Raw genomic sequence first — 13,866 nt, 5'->3', positions numbered from 1 at the left:
GTAGCCCAGTTTTGCTCTTTCTACTTGTCAGAGCAAATGAGGGTTGGACTGTCCTGAATAAAACTTTAATAAGGGAATACATTGCAGCTTTTATTCACTAAGAGAATAAACTAAAAGATACTTAGATCTCTGTGTGCATGACAGGGAAACTAATGGTTAGTTTAGTTTTGCTGGACAAATGCACTTCTTACGCAAAACCGTTACTTTGCAAATCCGTTTCAGGACTCACGGTATGTTACCTTCCACGCATGCCACACCTTTACATGTCAGTTCATTTAAGAATGGAGGTCTCTTGGATATGCAAGAAAGCTACAAATCCTTGGCTAATTTTTGAGGGCACTCTCTCCAAAACTTAAGGGCACTCTTTCTTCTCCATGCCCCCCCTCTGGAAAAAAAAACATAATCAAAAGTTCTCTCAATTAACTCCTACCTGTCCTAAAATTAATTGTTAAAAGAGTTGGATGTACTAACAATAGTTGAAGTAGCCAGATCTTTCTGCTGACAACTTAGGTTGTATGAGTTATGCTTGAAAGCTTTAAATTGAATGTGTTTTCTGTATGTTAGAATATTCCCTTCAAACATTTCCTTCCACAACCTCTAAAGCTGTATTGAGTTGATTTTTCCTGTCTGCCTCTGCTAACACAACTTCATTCTAAATAGAATATGGTTTTGATTTTTGATAAGCTGCTGAATTCTAAAGAGTTTTTTGGGGCCACCAAATATTTTGGATCATGCAGAGAATATATATTGTAATGTAGTAATTTTGTATTTACATTTGTATGATGTGACAATAGATGTGAATGTTAATCACTGCTTGACGATGTTAATAAAATTTGTTTAAATATAGATGCTGCACTCTTGATTCTTAATGGAAAGAGGAGGACTTCATTCAAGATCATTGGTTTGCTCTAAACTGAATTACATGCTTGTGTTGCTTTCAGTTTCTTTTGAAATTAGGAAGCAGTTGGGTTTGAAGTTTAGTGTGAGAGCTAAAAACATTTGCATTCACACATAATGGTACATCACGTTTTTGTGAGATGTGAAGGGACAGGACAGAGTCACTTTGAGCCTTGTGTTCACATGCTCTCCTTTTCATCATTGCCTCCTCACTCCACAAATCTTTCAGTTTTCCTAAACAACTGCTTATTGTGTTGTGCTGGTCATGCATTATTATTTATTCCTGCTGCATTTGGTTAGTTTTTGAACAAGCCAACTTAGAACTGTGGGTTATTAAGGTAGCTTGTTCAAACTAACCATAGATAGGGATAAACCATCATTTGTGGTCTAGGTAGCATGACATGCTGGGGTTCGAGGAAACTGAAAGTAAGCTTTGCCAAAGTTGTGAACCAAGCCATGCAGGAGGAAGAAAGAGATGGGGGAGTGTGTGAGCCCAAGGCTTGCTGTGGCTTCTTCCTACTTCATGCTTATTTCACTAAAGCATGATTTAGCATGATTTGTGAACACAGCCAATGCGTAGACTTGGTAGTACTGTTTCTTATTTCAATTTGCTTTGGGGTTTTTTTTGTCTTTGTAGCAGCAGCAAACAGATGAAAGTAGTGAGATTTGAAAATGTCACATTAACATTTATTTGAAATCAGACCTCACATTCAGAACAGGAACATATTTAGCCAGTTGAATGTTCAGCTGGTATTTAAACTTTCTTAACATGTTTTCAGTAAAGTGAGAGATTGTGGCTTGTCTAAGATCATCAGAGAACTTGAAGGCAAATGCACTGACAGCATGAACTGTCCTGATGTAAAATGAATTGTGGAGAAGATTTCATGATGTTTGGGGACAGTTTGCCTTTTTTCTTTCAAACAAAAAAGGGGGAAGGAATCTGTGTCCGGGGTTTGGAAAAGCTTGCAAAATGGTGTTCCATTGTCTTTTTAGTGTTTGCTGCAGTATTTTTCTTCCTTAAAGGTTTATTGGTTTGCTCCCATGGTTTTTAAAAGGGCACAAAACTAGCATATTAATGCTTGAACTATTATGGAGAAATGGTAGTGGGCCTCTTAAAGAAATCCACAAGCCTCTCTATCCTATGTTTAAACTGATAGCCTTCTAAGAACAGTAAATAAAGGTGCCAGCACAAAAGACTAAAATGCTAGTGGCCCTTCTGTTCCAACCACCAGGGCTTGACCTGCATACAAGTGGGGACTCGCATATCAGAAGTAACGTCAAGGACACCAGTCACTTTGTGCTTGAGATACTTGAGCAGCTGCATTCAGCACTTGGAAAAGTGGACTTAGTAACATGAAGCAAGGGAGCACTGTAACTTCATAGCAACAAAGTCTTGGAACTTAGAGCACTGGGGGAAATACCTTTATGTCATGTTCCATCCTAAAGTGAAGCGGTGCAGGTGATGATTAGCCTGACCAAATAATTAGGTGAATGTCATTTATATTTATAAAACATGCATACTGGTTTTCACCTATAATGTAATATTTTAATAAAATACATTTCTTACAAAAATGTAATAAAACAATAGAAGATAGCTGAAAAACGGTGGGAGCATCCTAGTTATAATTAGCAGAAGAAGGTTGGAATGCCAGTGCTATCGCTGTAGAAGGGAAGGTACTAAATGGATGTGCACCGGGAAAGAATGAAGTACTTGTAGAATTATCAGGCTTTTGTCAGTAAAACCCACCAAAACTGAAGTCTAAAATGGACATATAAAAGCATAAACTCCTATTTTAAGACCTGAATTTTTAATTTTTGTATTAGCCAATCATAGATAATATTTTGTGGAAGCTAAACTATACTAGATGTTACAATTTAAAAAGTGTGTTTGACTAGCATTTGGCTAGAAGGTGTTCAGGGTCTAGGTGGATTGCAACGGAATTTGAAGAGAACTAGAACATGAAGTATGAACATGTTATTGGGGAAGTTAAATAGGTGTGTGTGTGTGTGTGTGTGTGTGTGTGTGTGTGTGTAATTATTATGATGGGCAAGGTTTTTTGAGGAGACTGCATCTGCATATATTGTAGCCTGATGGCTACAGGCTGACAGAGTGCTATTACAACCATTCCATGGCAAAAATTTGAGAAGATTGCCAATGCCAGAATGGTTTCCACAGTTCACTAATGCACACTGAATCCTGAGCTGGGGAGCAGAAGAAATTTCGGTGGCGTAGGAGGATTAATGCTGATGAGAAGCACTGAGTTGTTCAAAGTTTTTATTTGTTAATAGGTATAAGGTAGTGGAATTAAGGTGGTAATGGCAAGTAAGATGAGGTGGGGTGGAACAATGCTTTTGAGAAGCAAAATAGACCTCAGGTTACAAGAAGGACTGAGTCAGTGTGCACTCCCATGGCTGTAGCAACACTGAAGAAGTGGGTATAAAATTAATCCATAACTGAAATGTTGAAAGAAATTACGTTGTGGTGAAAGAAGGAAATATACAGAGTGTGGTAAGTAGGAAGAGGGTAAGAAGAAAGGGTGGCAGAGGGAGGAGATGGTCTAGAACTGGAGATGAGAATGTTGGGTAAGAATGTCAGCAGGATTGGAAATGTCAAAAGCAAGAAAAAAATATCAAGATCTGACTTTGCATTTAAAGGAGTGGGATGGGAATTAGAAACAAAGCAAATGGAGAGATAGAAGGGAACAGATTCTGAGAAAACCTTCAGAGATCAGAACTGTCTGGCAGGTTTTGTCAAGAAGACCAAATATACTACTCTGGGTGTTGGTCTGAGATGTGTGGGAGAAAAAGACTGGCAAATAGCATCAGTGCCATCAGAGGGGAATGCCAGATTGCAATGAGAGCAAGATGCTAAAGGAAGGGAACGAGGAAGAAAAGCAACTGCTTTCTCAGTGAAGGAGCAGGAGATCTGGCACAAGAGAAATGAGAGCAGGAAGGTGATGCTAGCAGATAACATGGATAGAAATTGGAGATACCAGATGGGCACCGGGCTGCAGGTAAGACTAAAGACAAACATAAAAATAATAAAAATGCATGGATGACCAAGACAACAACAAAAGGAGCCGAGTGGAGGAAGGAAGATGGAAATTTGTACAAACGAGATCCTGGGCAGCGTTCTTCTTCTTCTGCAGCATTAGCATTGTGAGCAAAGGGGCTGGTGAATGAATCCAGAATCTTGAGAGTGAAGGGAGAGCTTGTTCATTTTGTAAAACGAGCAATAAAAATGAGAGCACATGAGACATAAACGCTTCCACATCTCTGAACAGAAGTCATCTGAACAAGGATTCAAAAGAACATTATCAAGGTGTACAGTTCATTATGCATTTCACTTTTAATATGGTATGTAAGGAATGCAGCTTAACGAACAAGATTTTCAGCCTGGCTGAGAACAATTTATTAAATCTAGAATAAACCACTCAACCATATAATCACTTTTCAAAATAAGCATGCCTTTTATATTGGATTTTAATCTCAGGAATGTAAAAAGACCAGTATTCTTTCTTTTAAAAACTCAATTAGCAAAACTGGCCAAAGAATCCCTCCCCCCCTTTGCAACCAGCCCCCCCCCCCTGCACTTCTCACCCAATTGATTTTTTTCTCTTTGGTGTGGTTTTCTCACCAATTTCAGTTGGTGATTTTGTTAAGACTTTTCTACATTGTAGGAAGGAGCAGAAATTACATGCGTTAACTCATTTGTTTTTATAAAGCTTGAGCCCATTTTTAGGCTTTTGGATAATAGCGGAAAGCGAAAACTCTCTTGGGGGCACTTTAAAGATGTATTATGACAAAAGCTTTTGTGAACTGGAGTCCACATCATCAGATGTCTTGAAGATTTATCCTCTTCATACACAGGGTTGATATCTAGGACATTACTAAAGTGACATGCTAACCAGTGTGAGGTGGTTTGGTAGTTATGGGACCAGTGCCAAAGAAGGCATCATAAACACAGCCATTTGAGTGACTACAGGTACCATTGTGGCCCAAAAATCTGAGATACTGGGGCTACAGGATGTTTGTACTATTGAAGCTGCAGTGCTGGAGGTGCCATTGGGTGAATGGGGGGGGGGGTATCAGCAGTTTGTACAGCTAACAACCATGTTTTAGTATTTAGAACCTGAATGGGGAGGCTGAGGCCCTCCTAAGAATGCTGGACTTCCATAATTCCTGACTACTCACCATGCTGGCCAGGGTTTATGGAAGCTGGAATTAAACCTATGGGAGGCCACAGGCTCTCCAGTTCTGATTAAGAAGGAATTTCTGGCAGAGGCTGATTAAAATCAGAATGCATGATATCTGAAAAATGGTACACATATTGGGCATATCAAGAAGTCAATAAAGAACGCATTTGAGGTGATCTTGAAACTAAAACTGCTTTTTTCTGGGGATACTAAAGGGTCCCCAAAATGTTAAAAAGTGTGTCGCTTACTGTAACAACTTCATGGTGAGTACCAGTTTATTATTATTATTATTATTATTATTATTATTATTATTATTATTATAAAGCAGTGTAAAACAGTCCATCGTTCTCTGTCATTCTTGGGGACGGGCTTAAAACTGAACCTTTGACGGCAGGTATTTAGAACGGCAGAAGCTGAATTAGTTCTCAAGCAGCCATGGAGGCGGTGCCTGGGGTTTCACAGGGCAGTCTGAAATCAGGGCAGCCAAACCCTTTCCCATAATGACACCCAAAGCCTCAAGGAACAATTGCGGTGTGCATACTTAGTGGGTTTTAATAATGTGGGCATTGATTATGAGCAGTGGTGGTGAATTTGCCATTGGAAAAGCATATTTTAAAGGACTCCAGAATTTGAAGACTGAGAAGAACTTGCACAAACTAAAAATGAGGACAATGCCGGCTTAAACTAAATGAGGAAAAGGGAAGAGCTCTCTCCTAAGGGGGCGGGGGATAGAATAAAGCTCTAGAGAAAAATTCACAGAGTTTCTGAAAGGGCAAGTACTTTCTCACTAACCTTATTTGTGTGTTACAATCCCTGGGCTCCTTAGGGAGGAAGGGTGGGGTATCAATTGAACTGAATGAAATACATAGTGAAATAGAAATGCCACAAAATTCCAAATTCTACAGAAAATTTCAGATGACATTCCCTGTTGCCATGACAGAAGAAAAATGAGAGATGCACACAAGTTTTATCTTGTGAACTGTCCTGAGATTTATGGGCAGTATGCAAATTAATAAATAATAAAATAATAAAATAATTCAAAAGTGTCAAGAGAAAAATGGAAAGAACAGTTCTGTGACCAGAGAGCTCTAGAAACTGCACCCAAAAGTGCTCTGCAAAGGCACATATATGAAGAATTGTGTGGGACTGTATAAAAGACACCGAGAAAAAAATAGAGAAATGCAGGACCAGTCTTCCTGTACGTTTAATAGCTGTACATAAGAACTTCAAGGTTTAAAAAAGCATTACTGTTAAAGATGGGTAGAAGATCATTAAGCTGCAAGCCCTTGATCATCAAGTTGCAAGAAGCCTATCCCAGCAGCAAAAATTTAAAATAAGGAACTTCCAGCTTTCATTATAGAAATTCACCTGCTTAGCATAACTGGCTATTTTTCTCCTGTTCAGTTCATGTTCAGTCTGGATAACATCTTCCAGACATCAAGAGCTTCCCAGGCACATATGGTGTCCTTATCCACAGAGCACCAACATAAAATCCAAGTATCACAACTCAGTTTTGTTAGAAAAATATATACTGTACTGAGACAATGCACATGCTGACTTCACTAGGTTGGACCTAGATCAAGCCTACTCACTATCGGAGGGTTTGCCATGTTTTGTCTGTTCCTACAAAAACAGTGGTGTAGTGGAGCCAGGAGCAGGTGCCAACAAGGCACTGGCACTTATTTCATGGCAGGAACAATGATGTCATCTCCAGGATTGCTATTTGCCAATCGAAACATATACAAAGAATAAAAATTAACAGCAAAAAATATTAAAACACGTCAACGCCTATGCATCTGGATAGGCTTGCCTAAACAAATATAGTTCAACATTTCATTCTAACAGTGGCCAGCCTGATGCCTATGGGAAGCCTGTAAGTAGCACAAGAATGCAACAACACTCCGCACACTTGTGATGATTCCCAGCAACTCAGAGGCATACTGTCGCCAACAGCAGAGGTCAAACACTGCCACAATGGTTGGTAACAGTTGATAGCCCTGTCCCCAAATTTGTCTAAACCTCATTTAAAGCCATCCAAGTTGGTGGCTATCACTAAATCTTATGGGAGCAAATTTTATAGTTGAGTACAGTGGTACCTCAGGTTAAGTACTTAATTCGTTCCGGAGGTCCGTTCTTAACCTGAAACCGTTCTTAACCTGAAGCACCACTTTAGCTAATCGGGCCTCCTGCTGCCGCCGCACCGCCAGAGCACGATTTCTGTTCTCATCCTGAAGCAAAGTTCTTAACCTGAGGTAATATTTCTGGGTTAGCGGAGTCTGTAACCTGAAGCGTATGTAACCTGAAGCGTATGTAACCCGAGGTGCCACTGTATGTACTGTGCAAATAAGTTGTTCTTTTGTCTGTCCTGAATTTTCAAACATTCCATTTCATTGGATGGACCTTGATTCTAATTGTATGAGAGCAGTAGAAAAACTTTGCCTTCTCTATTTTCCCCCCACACCATACATAATCTTATACACCTCTATCATGTTTTCGCTTACTCTCAGCATTGTTGGTTGGATCATCCACATCTATTTTATTTATTTATTCTATTAATATCCTGCCCTTACTCCCCAAGGAGCTTGTTGACACTCAAATAGTGTAATAGGATTTACCCTTTCGGAAGCTATGCTGATTCTCCTTCAGCAAGACTTGTTCTTCTATATGCATGGCAACTTTGTCTTTAACAATGCTTTCTACTAGTTTGTATGGAACAGACTTTAAGCTAACCAGCCCGTAAGTGGTTGATCAGATTAACATACTTGGCTAAGGGTTCAACTGCCATCAAAAGCAATTATTTATTATGACCCACTAAAATGACAAAAAATAGCAAGCAACCATCTCAGTCCTCCAGTCCTCTTCAGTGTATGCAAAGTGGGAGCAGGGCTGAGAAAAAAACCTGGCTTGGTACTGCCACCGTTAGTCAAAAAATGCTTACTGTGATATAGTGTTATTTGTTGTTATATGGATTTGGCTGGTGCACATTCCATTTAAAGCACATCCACCCACAAGCCAGATCCTGGGAGCCTTTGTTTAAGGGTGCTGGGAATAGTAGCTCTGAAAGGGGTAAAATGCAGTTCCCAGTCCCTGCTCCTGCCAACCTAGCAGGTCGAGAGCACGTCAAAGTGCAAGTAGATAAATAGGTACCATTCCGGCGGGAAGGTAAACAGTGTTTCCGTGCGCTGCTCTGGTTTCGCCAGAAGTGGCTTAGTCATGCTGGCCACATGACCCGGAAGCTGTACGCCGGCTCCCTCGGCCAATAAAGCGAGATGAGCACCGCAACCCCAGAGTCGGCCACGACCGGACCTAATGGTCAGGGGTCTCTTTTTACTATGTCCCCAGCCTTTGTGGGAATGGCAAGTGGGCAGGGAACATGTCATGCTCTGCTTGTGTCCTTCCCATGAGCCACTGATGATGGGCCACTGTAAGAACATGATGCTGGAGCAACAACAGGTGGGCTTGGGGGGTCTTCTCTATCATCACACCACTACCGAAGCCAACCAAAAAAGCCTCAGCGTGGACCAGAATTGCTTGAACTCTGACCAGTGGCTCAGCCTCCTCTGTTGTTTTATCCCCCCGCGGCTTCCCTTCACACCTGTTGGAAAAAGTCGCCTTCTTAAAACCTGCTTTGTTGATGCCTTTCCATCCGGAAGGCTCCCCAGGCCGCCTTACATTAAGATATCCCTGGGTGCGGTGGGAGGGGGGGATACCCCTCTTCTACACCCCACCCCCCCAGACGCACAGCATTCCTCGACTCGCCCACGCACCCACCCTGCCTCCGAGCCTCGGCGCCAGCCGCTGCCCCATAAGCTGGGCCTCCCTCCCTCCTCCGCCCCGCCCTTCTCGAATCCTGCACATCCGCCTCTCCGCGCCTGCTCACTCCCTTCGCCAGGGAAGTCGGCCGTTCCTGCGCCGCCCGTGTTGTGCCGAGCCGCGGTGCGCGCGCCTTGGCCGGCAACCTGGCGCATGCGCCCCTTTGAGCTGGCTGGCTGAGCTCGCCCCTGTGGAGAGAGGGCGAAACAGAGGGGACAGAGTTAGAGCAGGACGAGGACGAGGAGGAGGAGGAGTTGTTGTGCCGTGAAGGGAAGGGCGGCGCGCGGCGGCGGTTCCCTCTTGCTCTCCCCACCCCCAATTCCCGGTGGCTGTGTCGGACGGGGCCGGGCCGAGTCAGCGAGATGGTCATGGCGTACTTTGTGGAGAGTTTCTGGGTGAGAAGCTGTGGGGGGTTTTTTTGGCTTCCCTTCCCTCCCCCCCCCCCCGCTCTCCTTTCCTCAGGGGCCGGACCGTGTCACGCACAATGGAAAAGAAGCGCGGGGAGGGAGAAGAGGCGACCCGGAGCCCGGCGGCAGCGGCGCCTCTGCCCCTTCTCCTTCCCGGCTCTTGCGCCACCTTCGGGGCAGGGTTCGGGCCTGCCGTGGCGACGGGTTGGGATACGGGGGGCCGCTGCGGAGTGCGGCGGCCTCGGCTTTTACCTCACGGGCCGCTCCGGGGCCAGTGCCAGCGGGGGGGGGGGGTCGAGCGAGCGAGCGAGGCCGGCATGAGGGGACGACTGGCTTGTGTGGCGGGGGCTTATCCCAGGCCAGTGCCCTTGTGTGGCTCCTGTGCTGAGGGTGCCAGCCTTCCCCGGCTCTCTCTTTCCCTGGGTGGGAAGGAAGGCCAGGGCACCTGTTGCTTTGCCCCGAGAGGAGGGTGACTGGGGTGGCGGTGGCGGCTTAAAATGTGCCCTCCTGTCCCCGAGGGGCGTCTCTCGAGGCGGCGGCGGCGGCGGCGGGACGGGGCCAGGCTGCTGGGTGAGGTTGTTTACTTTTCCTCTTCTTCACTCTCGCTGACAAAACCCTAGAAACTGAGGCTTCTTCGCTCAGTGGAAGTTTACTCGGGATCCTCCTTCCCTTGACTCTTCTACTAAATGCCGCTGGTGAATCTTCAGTGTCTTGTGGAATCCGAAACTACTCCATTGTAGTGCTGCTTTTTTTAAAGGTCTTGTTTATGTTTGGTTTTTTTCAAAAGCAAGACGAGGTCTTTATTTATGACTTAACAAGGAGATCTTACCAATCCATTATATATAAAACTTCTTAGCAAAGGAACCAAAGAGATGAAGTAATGATAGGAACCTCAAGTCACTGTCTGGACATTGATTTTTTATGTGCTTATTACATGACTTGAGTTAAGCGGTTAGAGGTTTTTAACAGTATGTAGTAGAATCAACATAATCACCTAACTACAGAGCAAACCTGGTTTGGGTTTTTAAAAAATATCCTCTATACGAGCTTTCTTTCAGAGACACTGTGTTAGTGTACCTGTGCTTTCCAGGAATGAAACTGTATACAAGAACATACAGCTTGTGCTCTTTTTCTCTGCCTCTTCTGCACTTCATGATTCAGAAGAACAGCAAGCTAGTAGTTTCATGTAATGATTTAAATAGCATGGATAGGTTACTAGTAAAATAATTAGATGTTGCCTTGGAATATCTGCTATCTTAAAAGTGTCACAAAATTTTTGTCCATATAAAGTTTCTAAGAATGCTCATTCAGCTTTGATTTCCTTAAATTGGATTTGCTTTTCTCTGAAAGCTCAGGGTCCCAGTGAATTGCTGCTTAGGAATTTTGTGAATTAGTACCCAATTGTGGTTGCTGTCTGCCATTTACCTTTATGGGACTTACTTCTGAGTAGACATGTATGGATTTGCAGCAGAAGTGACAGAATCCTTACATGCTTACTCAAGAGAAAGTCCATCTGAATTCATTGTGGTGTACACTGTAGTAAGTGTGCGCAGGATTTCAACCTTAGATATCTTGGGGCATTTTGAGACAAGAAATGTGACCAACTGTTTCAGAATCAACTGAAATGTTGATTATGGCTTTATAAATGTTTATATATGGCTGAATGTATTTCAAATGACATCTTTTGAAGGAAGTATCTGTTACAGATATTGGTAGTATATTTGGGGTGGCAGTTCTGCAGATATCTGTACGTTCATTATGTCCATGATCTAGTCCTTTTATGATATAAAAGTCAGAATATATAACCTATTGTTTCCTCATACTTATTGCCTGTATTTTCTGTTCCTGTATTTTACAGTTGGGTGCTGGTGGTGACTGGGGTTTTTTTAAGAGTGTGAAATATGTGGCAAATGTTGATCATTGCTGGAGAAGAATATACTGCCATTACTGAAAACCTACATACCTTCTTGGTGTCAGGAACAGATAATGCTAATAACTTAATTATTAGGTTTAACAAATAAAGGTTTAACTGAATCCAAGTTTAATTGGTGTCAATTTCAAGGGAAAAACACTGGCAAATGAATGTTTCTAATTTTGATGAGACTAAAGGCCTGTTTAAAAGTAGATCATGAATACTACTTTGTAACGGAACGTGTGAACTGACTCCATAGAAAAGCATTCTGTATGAGGTATTGTGGCCATGATGTTGAGTGAAAATATTTGTTTCTTATAGATGAAATCTACCTTCACTATATTTTCCCTAGAAACATTTCTAAAAACAGAAACTCTGCTCCAAACTCTAGGGTACACCAAGTGGTTGAGTGCTTATTAGTTTCAAAACAAAATGGAGCCACCCCAAAATAAGATAGTTTTTTCTGCTTCCTTGAGGAGTGCCCTAGATATACAGAATTTTATAAATTTATTAATGAAAAGAAAAGTAAAACTGCTAACAAGAACCTGGGAATTTACAGAACATTGGTAAGAGTTTAGCTTACAAAGAGATGGGTGGGGGAGGATCTAAAGAAATAAATTGGTAGACTGTGAATCTATCAGTCAAGTCTATGTCTGAGAACAGTTTAAGATATGGAATTTCCATTTTACTTAATCAATTATAATATTTAGAGCTCACCTTTCCTCCAAGGAGCTCAAGCTGCAATACATGGTTCTCTCCCAGTCCATTTATCCTCACAACAACACTGTAAAGTCAGTTAGGCTTAGAGAGAGTGGCTGGCCTAAGGTGAGCTTCATGGTTGAGTGTGGTTTTGAGCTCTGCTTTTCCAAGTCCTAGTCCAACACAGCCTTTCTCAGCCTTGGGTCCACAGTTGTTTTTGGACTACAACTCCCAGCATCCCTGACTACTGACCCTGCTAGCTAGAAATTATGGGAGTTGTAGTCCAACAACATGAGGGGACCTAAGGTTGAGAAAAGCTGATCTAATCACTAGAATACAATATTTCCTGTCAGTTGTAAAAGAAAGCAAAAAGCAAATGAAGGGCAGAGGAGGAGAGGGAATTGACCTATTCAGCACCCCACCTCCTCAGCTGAGTGCCCTCCTCCACTTCATAGCTAAGAGAGTATTGAGTTTGACACTGGCGACTCTCTAGTGCTATGTAACACAACAGTAGAAGGCCAGCAGGGACAGAAACTCCTGAAATTCACTTTGCCCCAAGGCCTGAAAAGCATTTAAAGGCTCCTTTTCTGGGTTCTCTGAATATACTGCAACATTGTGCTGCAGGTCCGTCTTGTTTTTGAAACTCATTAGTGATGGAACAATGATAGAACATTCCTGCATTGCAGGGAGTTGGACTAGATGACCCTTGGGGCCCCTTCCAACTATACAATTCTATTCTATAAAATGGTTTCAAAGTTATAATTAACTGTTATCCCAGTGACTTTGCCTGAAATGTATATAGGGACACGCATACAATGTATATGATTTTTCACTCACTCTGACACTTGATTTGTCAATGAGGGTAGAAGGTAACAGGGCTAATATAAATAATCCCAAAATTTGCAGAACTGACTGCAACTATTCTGTTAATTACTTTTCATAATAAAATATGTCAGGTCTGATACTTTGGACTATTATATGTCTTTGAGATATATATGCATTACTCTGAAACTTCCTCCCTGGAGAAACTACACTGGCTTTCTCCTTGTCCTTTTGCTGGCAGGTAAAGACATTCTTGTTCCAACAAGTTTTTGGGAATTGACTGCTTTTGATGAAAGGGCTGGTGCTGTGCTGTTTTTATTGTAATTATTTGTATGTTTTAAACAGATTTTATATGTGTATATAGTTTTACTTCTATTAATGTTTAATTGTTTTTTAATTATAGCTTTTAGTTTTGTTTTTAGTGATTCTTGTTTATACGTAGGTAACCCACTATCAGCCCAACCAATGCATCATTCCTAATACAATAAAGGAAATATGCCAGACTGTGATGTGGATTTAATGGGCAGCAAATCCCAATGCACGTAGATTGTGTGACTTGGTTGATTTTTGCTGTTTGCTTACAGTGTATTGGTGCCGTGTGTATATAAACTAGTTAAGGCAAAATCCAAATACCAAATTATATAATACAATTCATAAATTGGAAAGGGACCTTTAAAAAAACTGCAAAGAAAGCCCTGACTTGAGCACATCAACACTGGCACAAAAAGAAAATAGGTTGATATGTTCATTGCTAAGTCTAGCCCACTGCTCAAAAGCATCCATGAGAGAGAAAACCATCCTGCCATCGAGCAAAGAAGAGCTTGCCAAGACAGGCTATTCTAATGTTGAACATCTCTTGCTGTTAGGAGGTTTCTCTGCATGTTTAATCAAAATCTGCTTCCTTGCAATTTCCACTCACTGCGTCTAGTCCTGCCTTCTGGAGTAACAGTGAACAAGTCTGCTCCATCTTCCACATTGCAACCCTTTAGATAATTGAAGGCAGTTATAATGTTACTTTTTGATCTTCTCTTCTCGGTGCTGAGTACACCCCTCTCTTTCCACCATTTCTGATAGCTCTTGGTTTCCAGATTCTTCACTATTTAGGCTGCTTTCTTCTGGA

The 13,866-nt window shown here is 42.0% G+C and overlaps 1 protein-coding gene across 1 annotated transcript in view; it reads left to right on the top strand.

The window, feature by feature from the left end:
• The first annotated feature begins 9,009 nt into the window (after nucleotides 1-9,009).
• The window catches only part of FCHO2 (FCH and mu domain containing endocytic adaptor 2), a 68,883-nt gene continuing 64,026 nt past the window's right edge, over nucleotides 9,010-13,866 (top strand). The window contains exon 1 of the mRNA XM_080972545.1: nucleotides 9,010-9,301. Coding sequence (XP_080828671.1) covers nucleotides 9,269-9,301 — 33 coding nt within the window. The 5' untranslated portion in view covers nucleotides 9,010-9,268. The remainder of the gene's footprint in view (nucleotides 9,302-13,866) is intronic.

This window comes from Podarcis pityusensis (genome assembly GCF_964106645.2).
Source record: "Podarcis pityusensis genome assembly, chromosome: 11".
Lineage (NCBI taxonomy): Eukaryota > Metazoa > Chordata > Lepidosauria > Squamata > Lacertidae > Podarcis > Podarcis pityusensis.
This window is presented reverse-complemented; position numbering and strand designations above follow the sequence as displayed.